This window comes from Ptychodera flava, unplaced genomic scaffold (assembly GCF_041260155.1).
Source record: "Ptychodera flava strain L36383 unplaced genomic scaffold, AS_Pfla_20210202 Scaffold_31__1_contigs__length_3010019_pilon, whole genome shotgun sequence".
In the NCBI taxonomy this organism is placed as follows: domain Eukaryota; kingdom Metazoa; phylum Hemichordata; class Enteropneusta; family Ptychoderidae; genus Ptychodera; species Ptychodera flava.
The window spans coordinates 1644151-1667772 of NW_027248353.1; the positions used below are offsets into that span (position 1 = coordinate 1644151).

Genomic DNA, 23622 nt, shown 5'->3' on the forward strand with positions numbered 1-23622 from the left:
ATTGTCTCGCGCTGTACCGATGCCAAGGCAAGTCGGCCATCGGTACGGCGGACATAACTTTCATCGTGCTAGCGACGGATAGCCATTGTATTCAAATTATTCAGAATATTTACAAATAGATTTATGAAGTAAATGCAACGACACGATCGAAACAGTAATTTTCATTCTCAGAGATTCCGTGGCTTTTCAAAATATCACACAAGTTTACCGTGGCGAGCGCGAAAGATTCCGTTCGATGACACACAGACACAGGCGCTTCTTAGCTGGGTAGTCTGCTAAGTAGATCGATTTTCGGATCGATCTATTGATCCCGTAGTCGATATGCCCGCCACTGCAACCTAAATACTCAAATATTTAGGTTGCGGTGGCGGGCATATCGACTACGGGATCAATAGATCGATCCGAAAATCGATCTACTTAGCAGACTACCCAGCTAAGGAGCGCCTGTGCACACAGAGTGTACCTCATTGCAGTTTGATTCCCAGCAAGAATTTACGGAATTTTTTGTATTATGAAGGAAATTTATCGTTGTTAGTCGAATGACTTTATGCTTGTGCCTGTATGTCGCTTCCCGAAGATTATACTGTACTCATTTATTCAGCTGAACTCCGTTGAGGTGTAGATTTCAGGTTTATCGCCAACCGGGATCGCCAGGTACGACGTCCACATTGAGCCTTACGAGGCGACTCGACTCGACTGGATCGGCGGTATCCCTATTCGATTCTTGGGAACAGCTATAGTTTTAGCGACTCGAAATTTCGCTGGACATGCCTTCTAGTTTCCATGTGTGGATTTATCGGGTCACCTTTTTTGTAAAAATGTCATGAGAGCACGGCATCGATCACAACAAATCGGTCTATGTTCACGTCGCGACCCGCATGTATGAACGGTACCATGCGAGAAAAAGTTTCGGTTGATGACGTACAACAGGGGTAATTCGGATTTCTTATCCGTCCTGTTCTACGTCACACAGGTGAAAATTCGGGCCAGTTCATGTGATAATCTCAGTTATGTAATTTTTCCTTTCACTGCCATACAAACTTTGTAAAGGAAAGATGTGTTATGATAAGCCAATGCACACAATATAGTTCTTTAGAGTAAAATAACAAGATACGGACGACAGTGACGCATATACGTTGACAATGACAGGCTAGCTTGTGGAATGCTGCAAGTTATCTTCATGTGTAGACGTTGATGTTGTTAATACGAGTACGAGAAATTCACAAAACATTTTATAGCCTTGCAGAACTTGACATTTGTAAAATTCATCATTTCTCTAATATTTTTTGCACATGCTCGTTTTTTTTTTTCCTAATATTGAACATTATGCTACATGTGTTGGTCGTCAAAAAGCTGTCACTCTGTTACACGTTCACACAACCCCTGTAGTACCTCTATGAAGCCATTTTACAGAAGCATTTTACAGTGTGTCAGATGTTTAATCAACTGGAATTCGTAGATACATTTATAATTTGACAGACGCATAGACAGTGGTTACGTGATGCTTTATTGACGGAGCTTCTCTTGAAACTTTATCAAAATACAATTTGTAACTCAAATACTTCATAAGAACTTTCATTACCAAGTTTTAGTCACTTAAGTAACGCTTGATTGCTTGTAGGTGCTCAAAACAAGACAATTGCAGGTATTTTAATAACAGCTATTGGTATTTGATCAGCGTAAAATTCTGAGGGTAAAAGAAGAAATCACACCAACGTTAAAAGGTTAATCTCAGCGGACAAATTTGAACATCGAAAAGTGAAATCATTATATTAAAGGCATGTTAATAGCAGTATTTTGCTGGGGTTTGCACAAGTGTTCTTACAAAATTTTAGTTGGCTTTCAAGAGTGATGTCGATATACATCTGCCATCGAGCGTTCGATTAGTATATCGAAGTGTTTTGGGTGACGGTAGCATGATGATTTGGGTACATGCCACTGCCCGTTTTTAACTGTAATAGCTGAACACATGTTATGGTTCTAAATTGTAAGAAAATTGATATGACTCTGTACTCTGTGTGAAAATTGATACTAATTTGCCCAACTAAAGTCTTTGATTTAGTAAAATGTACAATGTAAAATGATAAAGTTATAATGAAACTTCCTGAAAGTAAGTAGTCGGATATCAGCATTGTGCATTGTCTACACCTCGAGTACGTTAATGCATGGGATGGGCGCTGAACGATGGCAACGGACACTGTACATATACACCCACGTACGAAATTGTGGATTTTTCACAATTCAGTGGGCCAATCTTCACCAAATTTCCCATGCATGTAGGATATTAGTTGCCTTGACGATTGATTTGATGGCATGTCATCGTTATGTTGTCACGTGACTTCAAATTGCCCCCGAAAAAGCGACATTTTGTGAACGCCAGTATACCTCAAATTCCAACCGTGAAATGAAATATATTCCATTGAATAGTTGATTTTTTGAATACAGACGAATGTATTCTGTTCATTTTTTGTATGGCACTTGAGCATTTATGATTAAAACCTCTCAATGCAGCTTATTTCCTTACGATTTGAAGTATTCACGCGGTATCGCCATTTTACGGGTTGATTTCCAAACAACAATAATGCGTTCCTCACATTGCCAGTACATTTTTGCATAAAAGATTCCCCCAGTAACCTAAATGGGAAATATGAATCCTCAAAAATGTTGTTTAGCGGTTGGAATTCATGAAAACGTGTAGACTTCTGACCTGGATATTTCAGCGATCGTACGACCGAAATCCTTGGTAACAGGGCTACACAGTACGCATGCTCTGTATCTAAGCAAGCCAAAACAAATATGGCTGCGCCCACTGATTTCCCTTTCGAAAACCTTACGGGCAATTTTTTTGCGTAGACGGCTGGTTTCAGTGGAATTCTTTGCAAATTAACAAAAACTACGAAATAGGTATAGTATATTTTAGCAATGTTCTCGCTCATTTTTGAAATCTACAATAAAATAACTGGTCATTTACATGTAAAATTGGTGCTGTTGTGATGGTTATTTTCAAACTCAAAATAAATCGTCATGAAAAACTCAAAATACACGATTTTCGTCAAAAATTCCGGTCAATGCACGATATCACGATGCAAGCGTATGGCTATTTCGCATTCTATTTTGCATATTATTTGCATAAAGTACGAGATTTGCTACAATTTTGGCGGACTTTTTCAAAAAGTTGTCTGCTGCTCATAAAAAGCTGTCTGCTACAGAGGATTTCCCGTTGGCATTTTGATGTAAATTTCTGGATATTCTTGTCATAATGGTGTGTTGTGGATTCCTTATTGTTATTGCTGCACGAAGTACAAAGGAAGTCATGACAAGTAAGAAGTCTATGGTGTATCAACCTTCTAAAAATATCAGCATGCAGGAAAGGTATGGACGGTATTGTAAGACAATGCATATTCATCACAGTATGTTAGTTAGTAGGGACAAATTTCGGCGGCAAATTCCAACTTTCGAAAAAATGCTGTCAGTAAAAGGCAATTGGGAAAAGTGCAATGCAAATGGAGAGAAACAACGTTTTCTGACACATTTTTCATTGAGTGCATGGCAAGGCTTGCCAGATTACAGGAAGCGAAGACACACTGCTTTGGATTGCACTGCTTGCAAGACAACAGAGGCTGATGTTTACAGACTTAACAGGGTACTTGGAAAACAAGTAGTTGTTCCAGTGATAAGTGAAGCCACTGCTGCCTTATCATCAACCACTGAGACATCACCCAAAACGAATGAAAAATCACCAAAAGTTATGCAGAAAGAAGTAGCTAGGGCAGCAGGATATATTTATGACAAACTGAACAGTGCATTTCAGCAAAATTACAATATTGAGTTTAATAAGGCTTTAACAAAGGTAAACTCAGCACAACTTCAAATGAGAAAAACACCAAATCAGATAAAAGAACTCAACAGAAAAAGAAAGAGACTGTACAAACAAGAAATAGAAGACAAACTAATTGAAAATGATAAAGATCTGCAAAATGTTCTTGCATCTGGTCAGTCATTTTCCAGTTATGACCGTACTCGTCTTGCCAACCATTATGAGTGTCTCGATGATGCTACTGATAGAGTATTTAATGCAATTCAGCTGGAAAAACTGGGTAAGAAGTCTCCTCGCAATGCGGTTGGGCATCTGGAAAAAAGAGAATGGGATAAAGCATTATTCATGAAAGAAATATCTGAATATAAAGAGGGAGCAGATGTCAACTGGTCAGCCCTGGGACGAAAATACAATGTGACCTGTCTTGGTAATCCAACTAAAATTGCTCATAATGCTGGTCAAATCTTAAAGGCATATGCAGAGTCACAGGGTATTGATGTAAAGAAATTTAACACAACAAAGGAAGTCCAAGGCAGAGAATATGAAAGGAGAGTAAGAAGAAAAAAGTTGAAGGGACCAGGGGAGAGGTGACCGTACCCCAACCAAGGAGTGCTAAACACTGCAGGAAACCCTGAAAATGAAAATCCTCAATGGTGAGGTTGAAATAGGTGAATTGGTGGCACCAAAAACATTTCTAAAAGAAACAATTGATAAAGATGGCCACCTGAAGAAGAAACCTTCACAGTATTTGCAAGGAAAATACCACTAAGGAAAATACAAACAACAGAATTGAAGAGGCAGGAGAAACTTGGTGTGTTGCGGGCAAATACTGATGATTATTTTGACCATCTGGAGGATGAGGAACTGAAACAGCGGCTTTTGGATATAAATGAATATGACAAAAGTTATAATATAACCCAAATGAAAGAAAAGCTAAAAATGTTGCAACGGAGGCGTCATTTCAAGATGTGGCATGATCATAGTAGCATAGCAAACCACTCACACATTGTATTCATGGTCACCTGGCTGTATGACCCAGCCACTTCTACACCCGTGCAGAATATAAGCAGATCCATGGTACAGATGTTGATGTTGAAGCCATTGTTGAAAAACCCCACCTTTATATCATGGGAAGATCAGGTCCAACAGATGAAGAACAACTTGGATACATTGACACCCGTATAGAGGACTTGAAAGCTTCAACAACACCAGTGTCCATTGATGAAATTCCTGTGAAATTTGATGACATCAACAGGTTTTTCCATGGAGATGGTCCAGCACAAGAGTTTGAAGAGGGTCAACAGAAAGGTGGCCATTATCAATGTGTGTGTGGTATCGATGTACGTCGGAATAATGATCTTGTGCATGCATTTAGAATTCAACCCCTCTCAATGTCAGAAAAAAAGGAACTGGTCACCAGTGGGTACACCTGGAAGACAAAAAATCCAGGAAAAGTAAAGCCATACCAAAACCTGAAGGTTGATTCACTGAGAAAAGAACTCTCAAGCAGGGGTCAGGAGTATGAAGAGACAGCACTGAAAGATGAGCTCAAAGAAAGCCTGGACAAGATACTTCATGGTATGCAGAGAGTTCATTCACTTCTCTACAAGAATGAAGATGAGGACTTAAGCAAAATAAATTGCAAAAACTATGAGACTCTAAAGGCCGAACCACTACACGACATCAAAGGTCATGCCAAGAACATCCTTGATGAATTACCACATCTTGTGAGTAAAGTGGAAAGAGATGAGTTGGAGAAGTTCATTCAGGCAGCATTAGGCAATGCAGATGAAGTACGGGGATCTGACATAAGAAAAGCAGTTATTCTAGTTACCAAGTATATAGAAGACAAACAAGTAAGAGGCAAAGTAAGTGAAGATATATCAACCTTAATGAAAACTCTGGCTGAAATAAGTCACATCTCCTACCTGCATGACGTGTACAGATGCCCAAAACGTGTCCTGCGCCTGTACAATATCACATTCTTACATGGACTTCTATGCATCAAATTAATAAGTAAACCAAAGACCATGACACAGAGAAAATTCTATGGAAGATATTATCACAATGTGGTTGTTCACTTACCAGAGCAGTACAGGATCATTTCCCTTTATTCCTCCAACACTGAAAGCCAGGAAAGGGTTTTCAATGCCATCCGCAGGATTACCAAATCAACATCTTCAAACGGCCTGGAGAAATTATTGGAAATGTCTTCATCAGATTACATGCAGAAGAAGAAGCAAGACTTCCATCTCTCACACTTGATTCTGAAATTTCAAAACTGGGCAAGTCTCTTTCCTTTGGTGGAAATACAGTCTTTCCATTAAACTTGATGAGAAGGCATACCTTGATACAAGCTCACATGGAGAGAATTAGTGACTACATCATTAGAGGAGCAGACATTTGGTGGACCCAGAGAGATGATGGAGTTGAATTCTTTGATGGGACTAATGAACAAGACAGTAAACCAGTGAGTATCAAAATCAATTAACTGCTGGAGAAATTTGATCTGTTTATCAGAAATTTGGAAATTAAATGGCATTCGGAAAGATGTAATGATCAGTCTTTTAATGTGTCATGAACATTTGAAAAGCAAAATAATTAGAAAACAGTTGTTCAGCACAAAACGGTAAAGAAATCATGATAAAAATCATTACAATGAAACATGTCAGATTCAATGGTATTGAAAATAATTGACAAACATCACAAATATACTTACCTGGTTAAGTAATACTGCATTCATCCACAATAATTTGCAGGAGGGTCCAATACTCAAACACTTCAGGTCATCCACTCTCAGTGATGTCATGACCTCTGTGAAGCTGACCTGGAATGACATCACAGATAAGGTTAAGAAGGGGCAAATAACCATACCACTTAGACGTGTCAGGATATATTCTAATGACAGACTGGTTGAAACTCTTGACCTCACACATGTACATGGTGGTAAGTAATCTACCATATACTTTTATATACTCTGATATATTGTGTATTGTCTAAGTTATCAATCAAAATTATGAAAAATAGAACAATATTTTGTCAGTACTGTGTAATACTGTTGATGAATTGGTTATACAAGCACAAACTATGCTAATTTAAATTGGCCTTGCATTCCCACACACTCTGCCTCTGACCTCCATGGACTGTAAAACAATTGTTTGTCTGACTTATAACTCTGAGCAAGAAAAATACCAAGGGACATGAACTTGTGTAAAGTTTAACAAAAATGGTTCAAGCATGATATAAAATTGAAGAATGCCAGAGATATTCCCATTAGATTTGTCCATTAAAACTATTCATCATAATTGTCTCTACACAGGATTAAAATATTAAGTGTATAATTAAAATTTTGACACACTTCTAGATTGCCATGAAGAACACGATGAACTTCCTGTATCAACAGATGATGCATCAGAGGAAAGTTACAGAACAATTAATAGTGACAATGAGCCGCATGTTATAATGACAGAGGTAAATTTCTTCAAAATGTCCATTATTATTTTGCTCCGTAATCATAACAACTGAACACAGTACTGGTATATCATTCTTTGTATATTACTTTACTATCAAATTACATTGACCTTTTGGCTATATACACTAGCCTGAGTGATGCATATGTCATACAAAATGCTTTAATGTGCATTTTCACTTTTACTTTTGTCCCGTACAATTCTTTGTGTCTCCAGAAAATGTATTACTGTGGTAGTGCCTTACACTTGTGAAGCTGTAATATACATATGGATAATTTCACTTGAGTTTTCAACTTTTATGTTTACTGTGTAAAACATAAAAGATCAGTATAATGTCCAGAGAATGTACATAATTACATGCAAGTATCACTAACAGTGTTATTATTATAAATTGAAGTCATTTTAAGAACTGCAGTCCCTTTAGCAATGATAACAATGTCAGCTACACATACACAATGTTGACAAGTAATTCTGATTTTTTGTCACTTTCAAGAACAGTCTTATTGAACAATACTACTGAAAAGGTCTCAGAATTTACACCCATTACTTAAAGAATAACTTAACAATAACCGAAAGAAAAACACTTACCTTACATGTAGATTACTACAGAAGATACCATTGGACCAATTGATGATGATGGTGATGATGGTGATGATGGTACTTGTGATGATGACCTGTCACCTCCAGGCACATCAACAGCACACAGCACTTTGAATGCAAGAACAGCTGATGCAACACATCTATCGTCAGTGTTGCCTGAAAACAAAAGGCAAGAAACAGTGAGCAAAACAAGTAAAACTGTTGAATATCTTCAGTCTATACTGGGGAACATCACAGAGGTTGAACACTTTACCAAGTGTAGAAACAAAGTTGATACTTGCAATGATCAAATGTATAAGAGGAATACAAAACAGCTAAAGCAGTCATTGTACTAAATTACTCAAATATCACAGAGAAGCTTCTCAGAAAATTACAAAATGGGAGCGCCAGTTTTGTGTAGATCACAATGGACAGCTACCAAGTATTGATAACTACAAACAAATAAAGAAATATATGACATACACCAGAACAGGGAAATTGCAGCAAAATTTCTTCAGCGTTGGGAAATTAAATATTGATCAGAATTAACAAACGAAATGCTTACCATGTGAATAGGGTTTTGTATGCTACTGGTAGCATATGGTATTGTAATTGTCATAATTTCTGGTGTGTGTTCTGTAGTAAACACCAGTGTCAGCTCTGAGCTGACTCAAGTTAATCTAGTGTGACTTAATTGAGTTATTCACACTTGAGTTAAAACAAGTTGTGTGCCAATGTGAAATCAGGGTAGGGGAGGGTAGACTCTGCCAGTTGTCAATGGGTGATCACTTATACATGCATTTGCATAAACAAGTGTCAGTCTTTTTATCAGTTGATCATCCTTCATAAAGATTTTGTGGCAGGCCTCATTATCATAACTCAGGTACTGGTAAATCACTTGTTTTATATGAAATAGTATGACAGACAGCCTTGAATTTTAATTTTGTTAGGATAGGTCAGAGGGATTGACACCTTGTGTTTGTCTGGCTGCAGGGCTTGAGCTGTTGAATGTTGATTATTGTCACTGAGGCCTGACCTGGTCCCAGTCAATAGAACTGAACCTAAGCTATTTGTAATATATTAGTAATTACTAAGGAATGTACATATTTCTTATCATTGTCTATACTATTTCTGTGTATTTTCACAATTAAGATATCTAAGAGTGGGAATTTTTCAGGCTGCCAGTTGGTTTCAAACCAGAATTGAATTAAATACTTTTGATTATTTCACTGTATAATAATAATACCTTCCCTTCCTCCTTGTAATATAAATTTACTTCTGAGACAAGTCAATTCAGTGGCAAGACATACATCAAAACATTTTGTGTTTGATATGTGTAAATCTCATGGAAAATGGTATGATTGAATGTGACTCTCATTGATTGAACTAAATAATAAATTGATATTATGTACACATACCTCTTTATCTTAGTCATAGTGACATGTTGATCATGAGTTGTGCATTCGTATTTCTTAAGCTCCTGAGAGAACACTTTCTGAAGAAAACAAAATAAAAAGTAAGAGAAATTGTATTGAAAATCGAGCTGAGTACACTTGTTATTACTTGAGCCAAACACTTTTTCAAAGGCTTGGGACCATCACACACACACACACACACACACACACACACACACACACACACACAATCACAAATCACCACTCAGCAATATTAGAAGAATATGCTGGCAAAATGTAACATGTGCTTTGATGACTGTCTGAAGTTGTCTCTTGTCAGCTATCATGGTTTGGGTGTACAATATTGAACTTCACATTGTTATGATTGTCCTGTGTGGATTTTGCTAATGATGACACACACTGCATACAGAATATGAAGAAAAGGACAAAAGGTGGAAAACTAATGGATGGATCATGGTTGAGCCTACTCATCAAAGCACCTCTATAGGCAGAAAGATGTGGAGGTGTGTGTGTGTGTGTGTGTGTGTGTCCCTGTGGAGGGGTACAGGAGCTCATACCGCCATCGATGAGGGCTAGAGCTCGGTCACAAGTACGGTACTTTGCCATACACTGCAAACGATACTTTGGCAAGCTTTGCTTTGCGCAAACGTCGCTGCTTTCAGCAATCGGGCGCTTCTTGCCGCATGTAGACCACGGATACGTGTATAAATATATTCATAAGTCGAATCTCCACCAACAGGCTCAGTAGGGGGCTATCCGATGACGGATAAATTGGTTTATTGATCCAGAGAGAGAGCATGCGACTACCCGGAACAAGATTACAGAGAACTTAATACTAAACTTACCTCGAAAGCAAGCGCCTTCTTCTTTGTTGTGTCAGGCATCTTGATAAGACAAAATACCTGCCAGTGGGTAATTGGTGTTTTTCTAGGAAAAGCGCTCAAGTTGTGTAGTTCTCCAGTACGCTGGCGTGTGCAGTGTTGACATTACGTACGTACAAGGTACAGAGGTCAAGTGATAAATTAATATTCATAACCTACTGTTCGTAGCTCATGAATAATTAATGATGCTCATGAATAATTCATATCGCAAAGCGCCGCCCCTGCATTAACGTACTCGAGACTGAGCAACGGAAGATTAATACGAATCTCATATAATTCCATGCCTTGCTTTGTACAGCCCTTTAACAAAATTAAATGATCTACAAATGTCCTTATCAAGACCATTATCAGCATGGCCGCATAATTAATTTTACAATTATACAGAAATGAAATTCAGTATACTAATTTTTAACGTCTCCTTAAAGTCATGTCAAACGTAAGCCGGTATTATGTATAGGCTGCACGACTGTTTTACTGTAGGCGGCAGATACAAAAAAGTTAATCATTGCAACAAAACACCAATCAATGACAGACCATGGCACCACTGGTTGCTATACCTTATGAATGGTGAATGCTGTCTAGCAACTGAAAAATGCAGAGATTTATTCCCCTTGCTCACAAAGAGTCACGAAATAATCAGTTCCAATCACTCTTCCAGTAATGGTACAGGTTGGTTTAAAATTACAAACATCCTTCCAATTCAAACACTGCATTTTTCATGAGGCGGATGTTTCTCGTACTGAAAAAAACTAATGATCATGAAAATATTCCACCCTTATCAATACAAAACAACCACCATTTGTTTACATAGGTGTGGTACACGCCTACTTGTTGAAGTGTTTTCGTACACTGCATTTGTACACTTCAGTCCGACTGGACGTCCATTTTAACTGTTCCCATACACCTAAGCTCTTCATCTGCGACACACATCGTGGATGGTAACAACCAGTCGCTGAAAGAATCACGAACAGGTAAAGCCATTTTTGTCAGTTGCTTTTGGTATGACAACACGTGATATGAAATTTCATAGCAGGTCTATAGTGTGTAGTCGTATAGTCATATTAGATTAACCAAGTATGTAAAGATTGTGTTGGTCAAAATGGCGAAATTTGAGTAAACAAATCTTATATGAATATTCAGGCACGAGCATTCAAACATCTTGTGAGTTGGCGACAGTAATTTGCGGCAAACTGATATGTTGATAAAACATTAGCGAGCATGTAACGGTATATGTTTGAGTAGCCATAGGAAACGCTGTAGATAAAATGGTTTCAGATAACATGATATGAATGCATTTGAGACTCTCGCAAGACATCGAAGTTGTGTACAAAATTAGTTTTTATATTTTAAATTTTTGTGAGCTTGCACATTTCCTCTTGCAGCATACAAACAACAGCATCCTATATGTAAATCGCAGGGAACTTGAACTAGCCTTACAGACAAGTTCAAACAAAGGAATCATAAGTTTGTATTTAAACTGCTAGCATAAAACAATGTAGTCTGACACGTATGAGAAGTATGTACGAGAAAACCTCATGCCATATAATCTTCTATGGTCGGCCTTTTTATTCTGCTGTTTTATCATAATGACACAATGACATAGTCTCGACGGAATATTGAACCATATTACTTAGAAGTGGTATCGCTGAGTAACAGTATCAATCCTGTGGTCAGACGTTGCATCACGCTAGCGGGTCAGCGTGTTCATCGAGCCCTAGTGCAGTATCTGTCGGTATTTTCTATATTAAAGTAACAATATAGGTTCATCAGGATGTCTTCATCTATGAGATGCAACAAGGTTTGAAACATTATACTTACAAGATTATTAGGACTTTATTTATAGCGCAACCAGTTAGAAGACAATAATTCTTTGCTATTCCTTGGTGACTTATAGAGTTACTAAAGACACTTTCCATGATACTAAGTAAATACATGCTATTTAAGGCTGCCATAAATCCATCATCTATGATTTATTGGACATTAAATGGGAACATCGAGTTTTCTGGACCTTACAATTAGCTGAAATTGCAAGAATAGAACAATATCTTCAGTTAGTATCCTAATATTTGATTCAACTACCAAGCATTGCAAATACCTTGTTTGGTAGGCAGGACCTCAAAGCTCTTGAAAAGGCCGGCGGATTACAGTGTTTACTCGACTCTGCTAGTCAAATCGATCGAGGGGTCTATGAACTTACATGAGGCCGCCCATTCATCAACCTTATTGGGCAGAGTAAAAGAGTTAGACAAGTACACGCTCGCATGGCTGTGTTGAAATGTTGAAGGCTGACTATTGTCTGGCAACTCACCAATCCAGGAAGGTTTTTGCTGACTGTGTCACACCTTATTGTACTAAGTAAATAGAAACATTTGCCCTCAAAATTGTTGCGTACATGCATATCTTGATCCCTTTGATCCGTACATCCAGATGTTTGATGGTTCGAATATTACAAGTTTCCACCTGCAGTACAGGTTAATATTTAATACATCCCTGCAGTTCTCCTACTCAGTCATTTTATCGTATGTCAGATGTTTGAGCAACCCGATTTTGGAAAAATTATTATTATTATGCTGTCGCATAGCTAGGCAGTTTTACGTGATGCCTTTTATCGAAGGAACTTCCGTTTGAAACTTTAAAATACAGTTCAGCTTCATGCTTCATTTTATTTAAACTAAATTTCTGTAGAATTTGTATTGCTAAATTTTCGTCATTAAAAAGCACTCCGTTACTTGTAAGTCATCAGAACACAACATGATTGTAGGAAGATTAAATCGTAGCAATTAATGATTGATCAGCCTAAATATTCTATGCAAAGCACAATAAAATCACACCCATGTAGAAAGGTGGCTCTCAAGGCAAAAATGTTAACATTAACCAGACAATATACTCTAATGAATGCAGTGTTTATAACTGCAGTATTTTGCTTTGGTTTGTATAGTTGTCACTACAAGATCTGTTGGCGCCCCGTCGCGCACAAAGTTAATTTTTAATGTTGGCTGTCATTTTACCCCTGCCATTGAGCCCTCGATCCGTAAGGTTCATTGTTTTTAGGCGTCGAAAGGTACCATCGGTGACTTTTGTGAGAATATCTGTCGTTTGACTCCATATTATGCTTTAAAGTTGCAAGAAAAAATACTGTGACGCTGTATGAAAATGGCCATAACTCTGTCCACTTAACGCATACGCCACGGTAACAAATGTAAGATGCTATGAAAAATGCAGAAAGTACCTGTTTGTGACGGTACCCTGCTGTAAATTGTCCTGTACAGAGAGTCTAGGGATTCACGGCGCTAGTATCCTCGTGTACACTTTGTGGTATTTGCATGGGAAACTCATATTGTTCCATGTCTTTTTTAGTGTGGCCTTTATATAAAACTGGAAAACTCTACTACAAATGTCACAATCATCACCATTATTTGTGGTGACACTTCATATCCATACAGTAAGCTTAGTCATTGTCATTACTCAGCATATCTGCAAATAAATTATTACAGTTATTTAGAAACGTTCAGCAGACATGTATCTGAACTTTATCAAACATAGGAAGTCAATATGGGTCGGCCAACAAAAAGTCTCACTATAGGAAGCAGGCACCTTTAGTTAATTATTAAGGTAGAACGCGCCACGGGAACAGATATTTGGGCTCCCAAATTTCCCTCCGTGGAGTTAGCAGAGGGACGGCGGCCATTTTGAAAGCCAAATCTGGCAAAATTGTAGGTAATTTGTTTCGATAATTCAAAACTTCGCATGGAGAATGGGTCATAGTTTCATTCAGGAAAATTTTAGCAAAAGTTTCGGTCTTTCACTTTAAAAGAAAACAAGGCGCATAGTACATTAACATAAATATATTGGATAACCGAACCACTTGCTAATGTGAATACTTGATGATGATTGGTTACTTGCTGGTGAACAATTCAAAGATTCCCCCTTGCCTAAGTATACATCATGGCATGACGAACCCCCCCCCCCCCCCGGTGACTCTACCGGTAATGGTATACGTTGTTCAGAAAACAAGGCACATGATTATCCTTCAACTTTTCAAACTCTGTAGTGCAAACACCGTTAGTTTACACATTCCTTATACACACCTGCCTGCTCGGTTTTTTGTTCAGTGCCTTTGTTCACTTCATTTAGAATAGACATCCATTGTAACTGTTCCCGGACTTTTCATCTGCGACAAAATTGTGAAATATAATCATCACATCGAATATTATTACTATCACAACTGGGTGATTATCTTTGCCAGCACAGCACTAAATACGAAGAGTTCATTGTAGGTCTGTGGTATAGATTTTTATGAGTAAACATTGTGTAAATCGAGGAGAAACAACTAGAACAAGTCTTTTTGTCTATGATTATGTGATAAAGAGACATTGAAACACTTTTTGGTTACAGCCGTATCCAACAAAAATAAAACATACACAGAACATATAAAGGTAAATGTTTCGTAAGCAACTTTGTGGAAAATAATTGAAATCGGAGTACATAAAAAGGATCCTTCAATAGCTCAAGCTATGCATCACCATTTTGTATGTACCCTACACTAACAAAATTGTTTTGCTTGTGAGCTCACACAATTCTTTTGCTAAATCGAAAGCCAACATTCTACCCATATGTTGAACTGACCAACGGTGAAATTTACATGACCTTCAGTCTCCTTACATACAACTTTTAGCAATTCAAATAATTATGTATAATGGAATCGTCAGTTTCTGTTGAGACTCTTAAATCATTTCGTCTGACAAGTGAGAGAATACTAACACTATGCGTCATATCATTGAATGATTGAACTTTCAGTGCCTTGCCATTTTGAAGCCTATTACTCCTCTTTTCGGCCTTGATGTACACTCAGGTTTCCATTTTTTTTAAATCATGAGTGGCGCACTTTCGTTAATAAAGACAGTAACGATGTTTGATAGGTACCGCAAACGAGCCTAGTCTCACAATATATAGTTCTCTCACGTAGATTTCATTAAAGGGACAAAGTCGGCCATTTTGTATCGATTATGAATTGTGAATTTTTGTTTGATACGAGAAGCCATTTATGTATCGTTTGACATGTTGAAAGATACTGAATGAATGGGTGACCATGCATATATTCGACCCCGGTTTAGAAATGATAAATGAAACAATCGCGAGAATAAATAAATGATGATGACCGAAGGAAGACACCTTATACACAATATAACACAACAAAATTGCCTCCACAGAAAGCTGACTCATAATTATAGTGCTTGAGTAAAGCTGCACACACAAACACCTCGGGGGGATTGAATCCAACAAAATAAAGATTCTCAGACTTTTTCAAATTACCCCTTTACAAACTCACAAGGTGTTCATGTTCAATTTTCCTTTTCTGACTTGCTATAATTTTGAAATTACCCCTCAAGGGATTGGACAGAAATTACATGTGGATCACAATATTTTTGCGTAAGCGTGTGTGTACAAAATTTTGATATTTAGATTTAATTGAAAATCAGCTGTTGATAATGTTGATTCACTATACATGGTAGTCTATGAGAAAACTATGTAATACTTTTTCAATACAAAACTATATCTATGCATTTATAGATATTTGATAATTGACATAAATGTACTTAATTGGAATAGGGTTGTTACAACTGGTATGTGGACAAAAATTTGACTTTAGAATTTCACCAAAAATGTTCATCCACTATACATGGGAGTCTATGATAAAATTGTGAATAATTGTTTTCCAATGAAAAACTTGCTATAGTTCATCAACTTGCTATAGTGCATATACAGACATTGGATAATTAACGTAATTGTACACGATTAGAACATGATGGTGAAGGAGCACATCATGTGTACAAGAAATATGGTTTCCGGATTTCACTGAAAATGTTCATCCACTATACATGGGAGTCTATGAGGAAAATATGAATATTTTTTCCAATACAAAGATAGGTAAATCTGTGTATTTATGTACTCCCTATTATCAATATTAATGTATTTGATTAGACCAGGATGATGGATATGTGTGCTAGAAATTATATTTTACTATTTCACCGAATGTTGATTCACTATACATGGTAGTCTATGAGGAAGCTATGAATAATGTTTTCCATACAAATCTAAATCTGTGTATTTATAGACATTTGATTATTTATTTAAAGTACTTACTTAGACTAGGATGGTTAAAGGCTGATATGTGTGCAAGAAATTGGATTTTTGAATTTCACAATGTTGATTCACTATACATTGGAGTCTATGAGAAAACTATAAATATTTTTTTACAATGCTTAACTAAATTAATTTGTGATTTTAGGTGTTTGACAATTGATACAAACGTACTTGATTCAAATATGGTATTTGAAAGTCCAGGAGTTGTCAACAATTATGATATTGGAATTTCACCTAAAAGTATAGTTTCACTTTTCATGGTACTAGTAGTCTACAGGTAACTGTTAAATAATTTCCCTGACAAAACTTGCTATATCTCTAATATGCAAGTAATAGGAATTGTTCATTGCCCTCAAAGAGCTTGATTTACAATACGACATGCCTCAGGGTTGCTAAGTCAAGATGTTCATGTGACAGATAATTATACTTTTGTTCAGATTTACAATTAAATGACCAGAGAATGAAATCATGCAGCAAATCTGCCAGAATATTTCTGAACACTGAAACTGCTTTTTGACGAGACGGACACTTACGAAATTAAGTGACCCCCCTGAGCTGTTTGAAAAAAAAAACATGAACCCCCCCTTTGCAGTTTTGAAATTTAAGATGACCCCCCTGGATTTTGCCGGCCCACCCCTGGCCGTAATAACCAAACGCTCCCTTAAGGGACATATTTTACTGAGCAAAATAGGGAATAACATGCTTTGAGCTTACATGTTGGTATCTACATCGCGCCCCTGCTGCAGAAATAACGCAGGCTTCAGATTTTGTCCAAGACACATGTTCGGAAGCTGAATTTAGGTGGGCCACCTGAATTAAAAATTTTACTTTTTCGCGGACATGTTTTTATCGACATCTCGCGATCCACACGCAGTCGCCACGTCAAATATCGACCGTTGGCATTAAAATGTGTTTTCAAAATGTTACCAAGTGGGAGTGCCACTTCAGGAGTGCTATCACCAATGATAATCGGTCATGACTAATAACCTATAGGAAGTGCGTTCTCTATAAGGCTGCAAAGACAACATGGACGACACACCTAAATTACCTGTGACTATATCTGAAAACGTATAGATCCAGCTTAGAGAGCGTTCAGTTACTGCGGCCGGGTTGGGCCGGCAAAATCCGGGGGATCAGCTTAAATTGGAAACTGCAGGGGGAACATAAGTATCCGTCCCGTCAAAAAGCAGTTTCAGTGTTGAAAAATATTATGGGAGATAAAAAAGATCCGCTTTAGATTTCATTCTCTGAAGCCATTGATCTGTAAATCTGAATAAAAGTATAATTATCTGTCACATGAACATCATGCCTTAGCAACTCTGAGGCTTGTCTTATTGTAAATCGACCTCTCTGAGGGCAATGAGCAATTCCTATTTCTTACATATTAGAAATATAGCAAATTTTATCAGGGACAACATTTAACAGTGACCATGTAGACTACTAATACCTTGAAAAGTGAAATTATACTTTTAGGTGATATTCCAATATCACAATTGTTGTCCACGTCTGAACATCGCTTTTTGGCATTTTGGCCAGAGACTCATATATATTTTGTTCAGAATCTGACTTTGTTTTTGTGTACCGATGCTTTGCTGTTTGTTCTGTGCTGTTCTGTGTCTATGTTTATAACAATTGTATTACGAATTTTGACCTAGTGTTATGGATTACGGATAGGTATGAGTGCGATTATTCAAATACCCTCTTTGAATCAAGTACATTTGTATCAATTGTCACATTTCTATAAAAGCACAGATTTAGTTAGTTTAGCATTTAACACAAATATTCATAGTTTTCTCAAAGACTCTAATGTATAGTGAATCATCATTTCAGTGAAATCCAAAAATCCAATTTCTTGCACACAGATCTACTTTTATCAATCCTCGTCTAATCAAGTTTATTAAGATGATTTATGAAATGTTTATAATACCCATATTTAGCGAGTTTTGTTTTGGAAACAACTTATTCATAGTTCCTCATAGACTCCAATGTATAGTGAATCAACATTTAGGTGAAATTCCAGAATCCAATCTCTTGCACATATATCCATTTGTAACCACCCTAGCCTAATCAAGAACATTAAGATGAATTATCAAGTGTCTATAAATACACAGAGTTAGCTAGTTTTGTATTGGAAAAAATTAATCATAGTTTCCCCATCGTGTACAGTGAATCTACCTTTAGGTGAAATTCCAAAATACAATTTCTTGCACACACATCCACTTGTAACCATCCTCGTCTAATCAAGTTTAATAAGATTATTTATGAAATGTCTATAAATACACATATTTATCTAGTTTTTGTATTTGAAAAAAATAATCATAGTTTCCTCATAGACTACCATGTACAACTCAGGAATTGTGGGAGGTGTTTGATGGATTGTTCGCCATGGTTTACCTGTGCCTGATGCTGCTGGGATGACTGGAGTAGGTGGTGTCGGACACTTAGTTGTGTTCACGATGTAATTACTGGAGGCGATTTAGGCCCAAGGTGTGCTACAGTGTCATTGTTGATATCTGGTATTCATGGTGTCAGGATGGGTGTTTGTATGGTGGTGTTAGTTGCCATGTCACCATATATGACCTGGTTGGTGGCTGGTCATCGTGAACTGGACTGAATTTGAGCAGAATTATCTGTTCCAAAGTGATTAAGCCTGAGCCATCAATTTTGATCATGTATTGGTCGTGTTGGCATACCCAAACAATACTGCCCGTCCTGTTCAACTGGCTTTGGTGTGTCATGTCTGGTTCTTCACGTAGACGCAGAGTCACCAGCCGCAAGGGGCAGAAGTCATCTAGTGTGTTCTGCCCAGCTGTCTGCCATTCAGATGTGGCGTTTCCTGAGAGCCACCTCCCTTGCTTTATGTGTTTCTTGCCAAGTCTCATGTGATCTGTACTTCCCACGGACAATATGGATGAAGTAGCGTATTGGGTGGCCGAAGACACACGTTCTCAGGGAAATCTTTTGTGACAGTGTTAGACCATAGGCCCTCGAGAAAAACGGGACAGGCAACTGCTGAGGTTTCTTTGTGCCATCTATCTTGGAATACGTTAAAGTTTATTTGCCAAGCGGTCCCCGACAACAATACTTCGTACTTAACACTGAATCTCATTAACAATCAAACTGACATTCTGAATATGTGCACTTTGCTCTCGCATGGCATGTTCCGAGTAATGACACAGAGAATTTTGGGGTTTTTTTTATACTAGTCATGGTGAATGTTCTGGTAACGATGAAGATCACATTTTGGATTCTAGCCGAAGCCAACTGGAATAAACCAGACGATAAAAACAGTGTACATTTAGCCATAGACGCTACAAAAAACTCTTGCTAGATATCGACAATATAAGTTTACATTCCCTACCATACAAATCTCCGATAACAACAACATTTACAAGTTAGACGGGTCTACACTTCCCAAGTCCTGCAAACGAAAATCTGACCTTTATTTCATCTGTCACGCAACACTTGATGAAAATCAGGGTACACAAAAAATGTCTACTCCATCGGAGCTCAAATACGCGACCTCTAACATTTGGTACTGTTTTAGCCTAAAGAAACACCAAAGTTCGGATAAGCTACACCTGTCTACATCCGCAAAGTAATAGAAAATACATTTGTAACACTGACTTTCGCTGTCAGGAGAAACTTTGCGATAAATTGGGACTCTCCAAAGGTTGGTGGAGTCAGAAGCGTTAAGGTAGACATGCATTTACACAGAGCTGAACACCATCCTCGTAAATTTGGCCGTTCACAGTTTTCAAACAACCATTTTGACGAATTCTTCTCAAAATAGTTGTAACATTTTTATTTCTAAAAATGGACTTGCCGGTAATCCGAAATAACTTGTGATCCAAAAACATTATTACCGTATACCCGCATGCACGTGTCTATGAACCGGACGTTGTGCAGTGCAGTCGATCGGGTCCAGCTTCATTCCGTCCCCGACCCATTAACACCTCTTAATTATTCCAAGTAGGATCGCACGCTGCTAATCCCATAGACCCTTTGTTCTCTATCGCAGTTGCCTGTCCCGTTTTTCTCGAGGGTCTATGGTTAGACGTGTTAAGATATTGTAGTATCACTTTCTGCAAAGCATTGGTGTCAAGTTCTCCCATTGGGCCGGTGTTGTTGGTGATAAGCCATTTCATTATCTTCCACTCCAATCTCTGCTCGACAATTGCTGTGGAGGAAGGCTACTAATGATAGGCGGTGGTGTACACCCCATTTTCATGAATGATCTGGTCTCAGTGGAGGCTGACACTGGTCCCCCATCCGATATGAGCACTTCTGGAGTTACGTATGTCACAATGGAGTGATGTAAGTGGTTTATAAGGGTAGTTGCACCACCTGTCGATTGTCATATAATCAGCCAATTGGAGTATTTGTCCACCATCACAAGGTTGTGTACGCCTCTATGTGTGAAGAAGTCTGAGCACACAGCTTGAAAGGGATAGACAACTGGGATGGGTGGAGTTGGCGGTGCCCAGGCTGTGATGGTGCCATTCAGTGGAAGTATTCGCAGTTATTCTGAATACCACTAATATCGGCCGACATACCTTGCCAGAACACTGAGGATTCTACACTTACAGTCATCATCGACATGCCTTGGTATGTGGTGTGTAGTGTGTTCAGCACCTCACCACGAAATATTTTGGTATGACTACTTTGTCCTTGTATAAGATCGCCCAATCTATCGATTAGATGTTTTCGCGGTACTGGTGACAGTCCTTAACTGTTTCTGGCATCTCGAGTTTTGAGTCAGGAATGCATCCTTTGCTATTCCCTCCCATATGTGCATAGGTCACTGATTTTAATGATTCGAGGCCCGCAGCACACCATGTCAGGTTGTTATCCACAATGTTGTCGTCGTCCTCTGACTCGGTGTGGTCTATGAGGGACATTATGTCCGTGTGTGTGCTGGGTGGGGGTTTGAACAGTATGGCAGCACTGTCGTCCGGTAGTTTTGTGAGTGAAGGTTGCATGGTGCCTACGGGTCTATGTGAGACTGTATCTGCGGCCTTGTCCTTCATGCCTGCTATATGTACTATGCGGAATTAGTAACGCAGAGTCTTTTCCTTTAGGTTCCCGAGGCAGGGGCTTGGAATTTCATCAAGTGATCTGTCCTCCAGGAGTTTCAGAAGTGGCTCTTGCAGGGCTCGAAATTAACTTTTTAACCCTGGTAGTCCACCTCGGCTACCATTTTCTGAAGTTGGTAGCCCAGTGACAATGGCTGGTATTCCATGAATATTTTGTTTTAGGGATACTGTACTCGTCCGAGTATATGCCCCGGTTCAGCAACACAAAATAGCAGCAGAACTAGGGGCGTTCAACTCAAGAAACCCCATGTTATGTGTCACGAATGCTTAATTTATGCTAATTTATGTACGTTTTAACACTTTCTATCACTTTCCAAATCGGCTTATACATCCAAATAAATTGTAACTTGAGTAAAGAAAAATAGAAAAAATATTCTCATGATCTTTGTTAACTTGCATGCCTTGTTACACCCGAGTCTCTCTATACAGAACGATATACATTGATACTGATCGACAACCATAGATAAAAGACAGCGAAACTCAGCCAAGCTTAACTGACACATTGTTTTATATTACTATTTCAAATCAAACTGATTACACAATCTCTTGGTATAGAAGTGACATTTTTGTGAAATTTCAGCATCAAAACCTCAAAAATTGACACAAGTACGTCTTGTATGCTGCCGATCAACAGCATAGTGTGCACTGGCATGCAAAGACTGCACACGGAAAAAGCAATTCACATTCTAGTATCAAACGCTCCGCATTTTGTGAAAACAACAACATAGCAGTGAAAATTGTAATAGTCACCAGAAAAAATTCACAGATGAAAGGATAATTACTTCAAACAAATGAAACTGCATGTCGACTGCATTTAGCTCGTCCGAAACGTGACGGACATCGCACACCAAGTATTTCGTGTCCCATGCTTTGGCGGTCTGTGTGGGCTACCATTTCATGGAGTTTGGTAGCCCCAGGGAAAAGTTGGCAGTCTCTGAGCGCGGGACTACCGTTAATTTCGAGCCCTGTCTTGGTCTACTGCTACAATCAAGTTCCCCCAGCCATACACAAAGTAGCGTGCCTTGTCTAAGGTATCTGCGACAGTAAAGGTCTTGCCTTCTATTTATGCACATCTGGATTTTGCTGCATGAGTAAGTCTGCTGCCAACTAGGGATACCTTCCTCAAGCGCTGCAGTAGATGGGTTTGATTGGCATGCATCGGCAGTGCTTCTGAAGCGGCCAGAATCCGATGCCCTCCTTCGACCAATTTGTGGCGATGCACGTTGGCTTTCTCTTGTCAAAGCTGCGGACACTGCGTTCGATTTCCTGAATGATTATGTCCTTTGATTCACAAAATATGTGCTCTATTTCCTGGAACCACGAGAAACGTTCTCCATTTTTCATGAAATTCCGGAATGGCTTCATAAGGGAGCGTTCAGTTATTATGGCCGGGGGTGAGCCGGCAAAAACCGGGAGGCGGTCACCTCAAATTTGAAAACTGCAGGGGGGGTCATGTATTTTTCAAGCAGCTATGGGGGGTCACTTAATTTTCATAAGTATCCATCCCGTCAAAAAAGCAGTTTCAGTGTTCAGAAATATTCTGGGAGATAAAAATGATTCGTTGCATGATTTCATTCGCTGAAGATATTCAACTGTAAATCTGAACAAAAGTATAATTATTTGTCACATGAACATCTTTACTTGGCAACTCTTAGGCTTCTCTTATTGTAAATCAAGCTCACTGAACTGAGGGCTATGAACAATTCCTATTACTTACATATATTGTTGTCCACATCTGAACTTTTAAATACCCTATTTGAATCACGTACGTTTGTATCAATTATCAAACACCTATAAAAGCACAAATTAATTTAGTTTAGCATTGTTAAAAAATTATTCTTAGTTTTCTCATAGACTCCAGTGTATAGTGAATCAGCATTTCGGTGAAATTCCAAAATCTAATTTCTTGCACACATATCAACCTTTAACCATCCTAGACTAAGTACTTTAAAATGAATTATCAAATGTCTATAAATACACAGATTTTGATAGTTTTGTATTGGAAAAAAATTATTCATATTTTCCTCATAGACTCCCATGTACAGTAATCTACATTTTGGTATCATTCCAAAATCCAATTTCTGGTGAACATATCCATTTGTTACCACCCTAATTTATTCAAGTACATTGATATCAATAATCGAGAGTACATAAATACATGGGTTTACCTATTTTTGTATTGGAAAAAAATTATTCACACTTTCCTCATAGACTCCTATG

General features: G+C 38.1%; 2 protein-coding genes and 1 long non-coding RNA gene across 3 annotated transcripts in view; 2 read left to right on the forward strand and 1 right to left on the reverse strand.

Annotated features, from left to right (window-relative positions):
• The first annotated feature begins 4879 nt into the window (after positions 1–4879).
• Positions 4880–8025, forward strand: LOC139127337 (uncharacterized). The gene is made up of 4 exons (XM_070693254.1): positions 4880–6287; positions 6577–6763; positions 7182–7288; positions 7887–8025. Exon 1 carries the CDS (start codon positions 4945–4947, stop codon positions 6142–6144), a length of 1200 nt encoding a protein of 399 aa, XP_070549355.1. The 5' UTR covers positions 4880–4944; the 3' UTR covers positions 6145–6287; positions 6577–6763; positions 7182–7288; positions 7887–8025.
• On the reverse strand, positions 6446–10208 carry LOC139127338 (uncharacterized). The gene is made up of 4 exons (XR_011550979.1): positions 10127–10208; positions 9285–9361; positions 7876–8043; positions 6446–6644 (listed from the first exon to the last, which is right to left on the reverse strand). It is a non-coding gene; the product is annotated as an uncharacterized lncRNA (long non-coding RNA).
• Positions 10209–11008: 800 nt separating this feature from the next.
• The window catches only part of LOC139127367 (uncharacterized), a 71222-nt gene continuing 58608 nt past the window's right edge, over positions 11009–23622 (forward strand). The window contains exon 1 of the mRNA XM_070693282.1: positions 11009–11133. The gene's annotated coding sequence lies outside the window, so the exon portion shown is untranslated. The remainder of the gene's footprint in view (positions 11134–23622) is intronic.

What these genes read in the sequence shown, in the direction of transcription:
- LOC139127337 (XM_070693254.1), top strand. Translation starts at nt 4,945, where the DNA reads ATGGGAAGATCAGGTCCAACAGATGAAGAACAACTTGGATACATTGAC.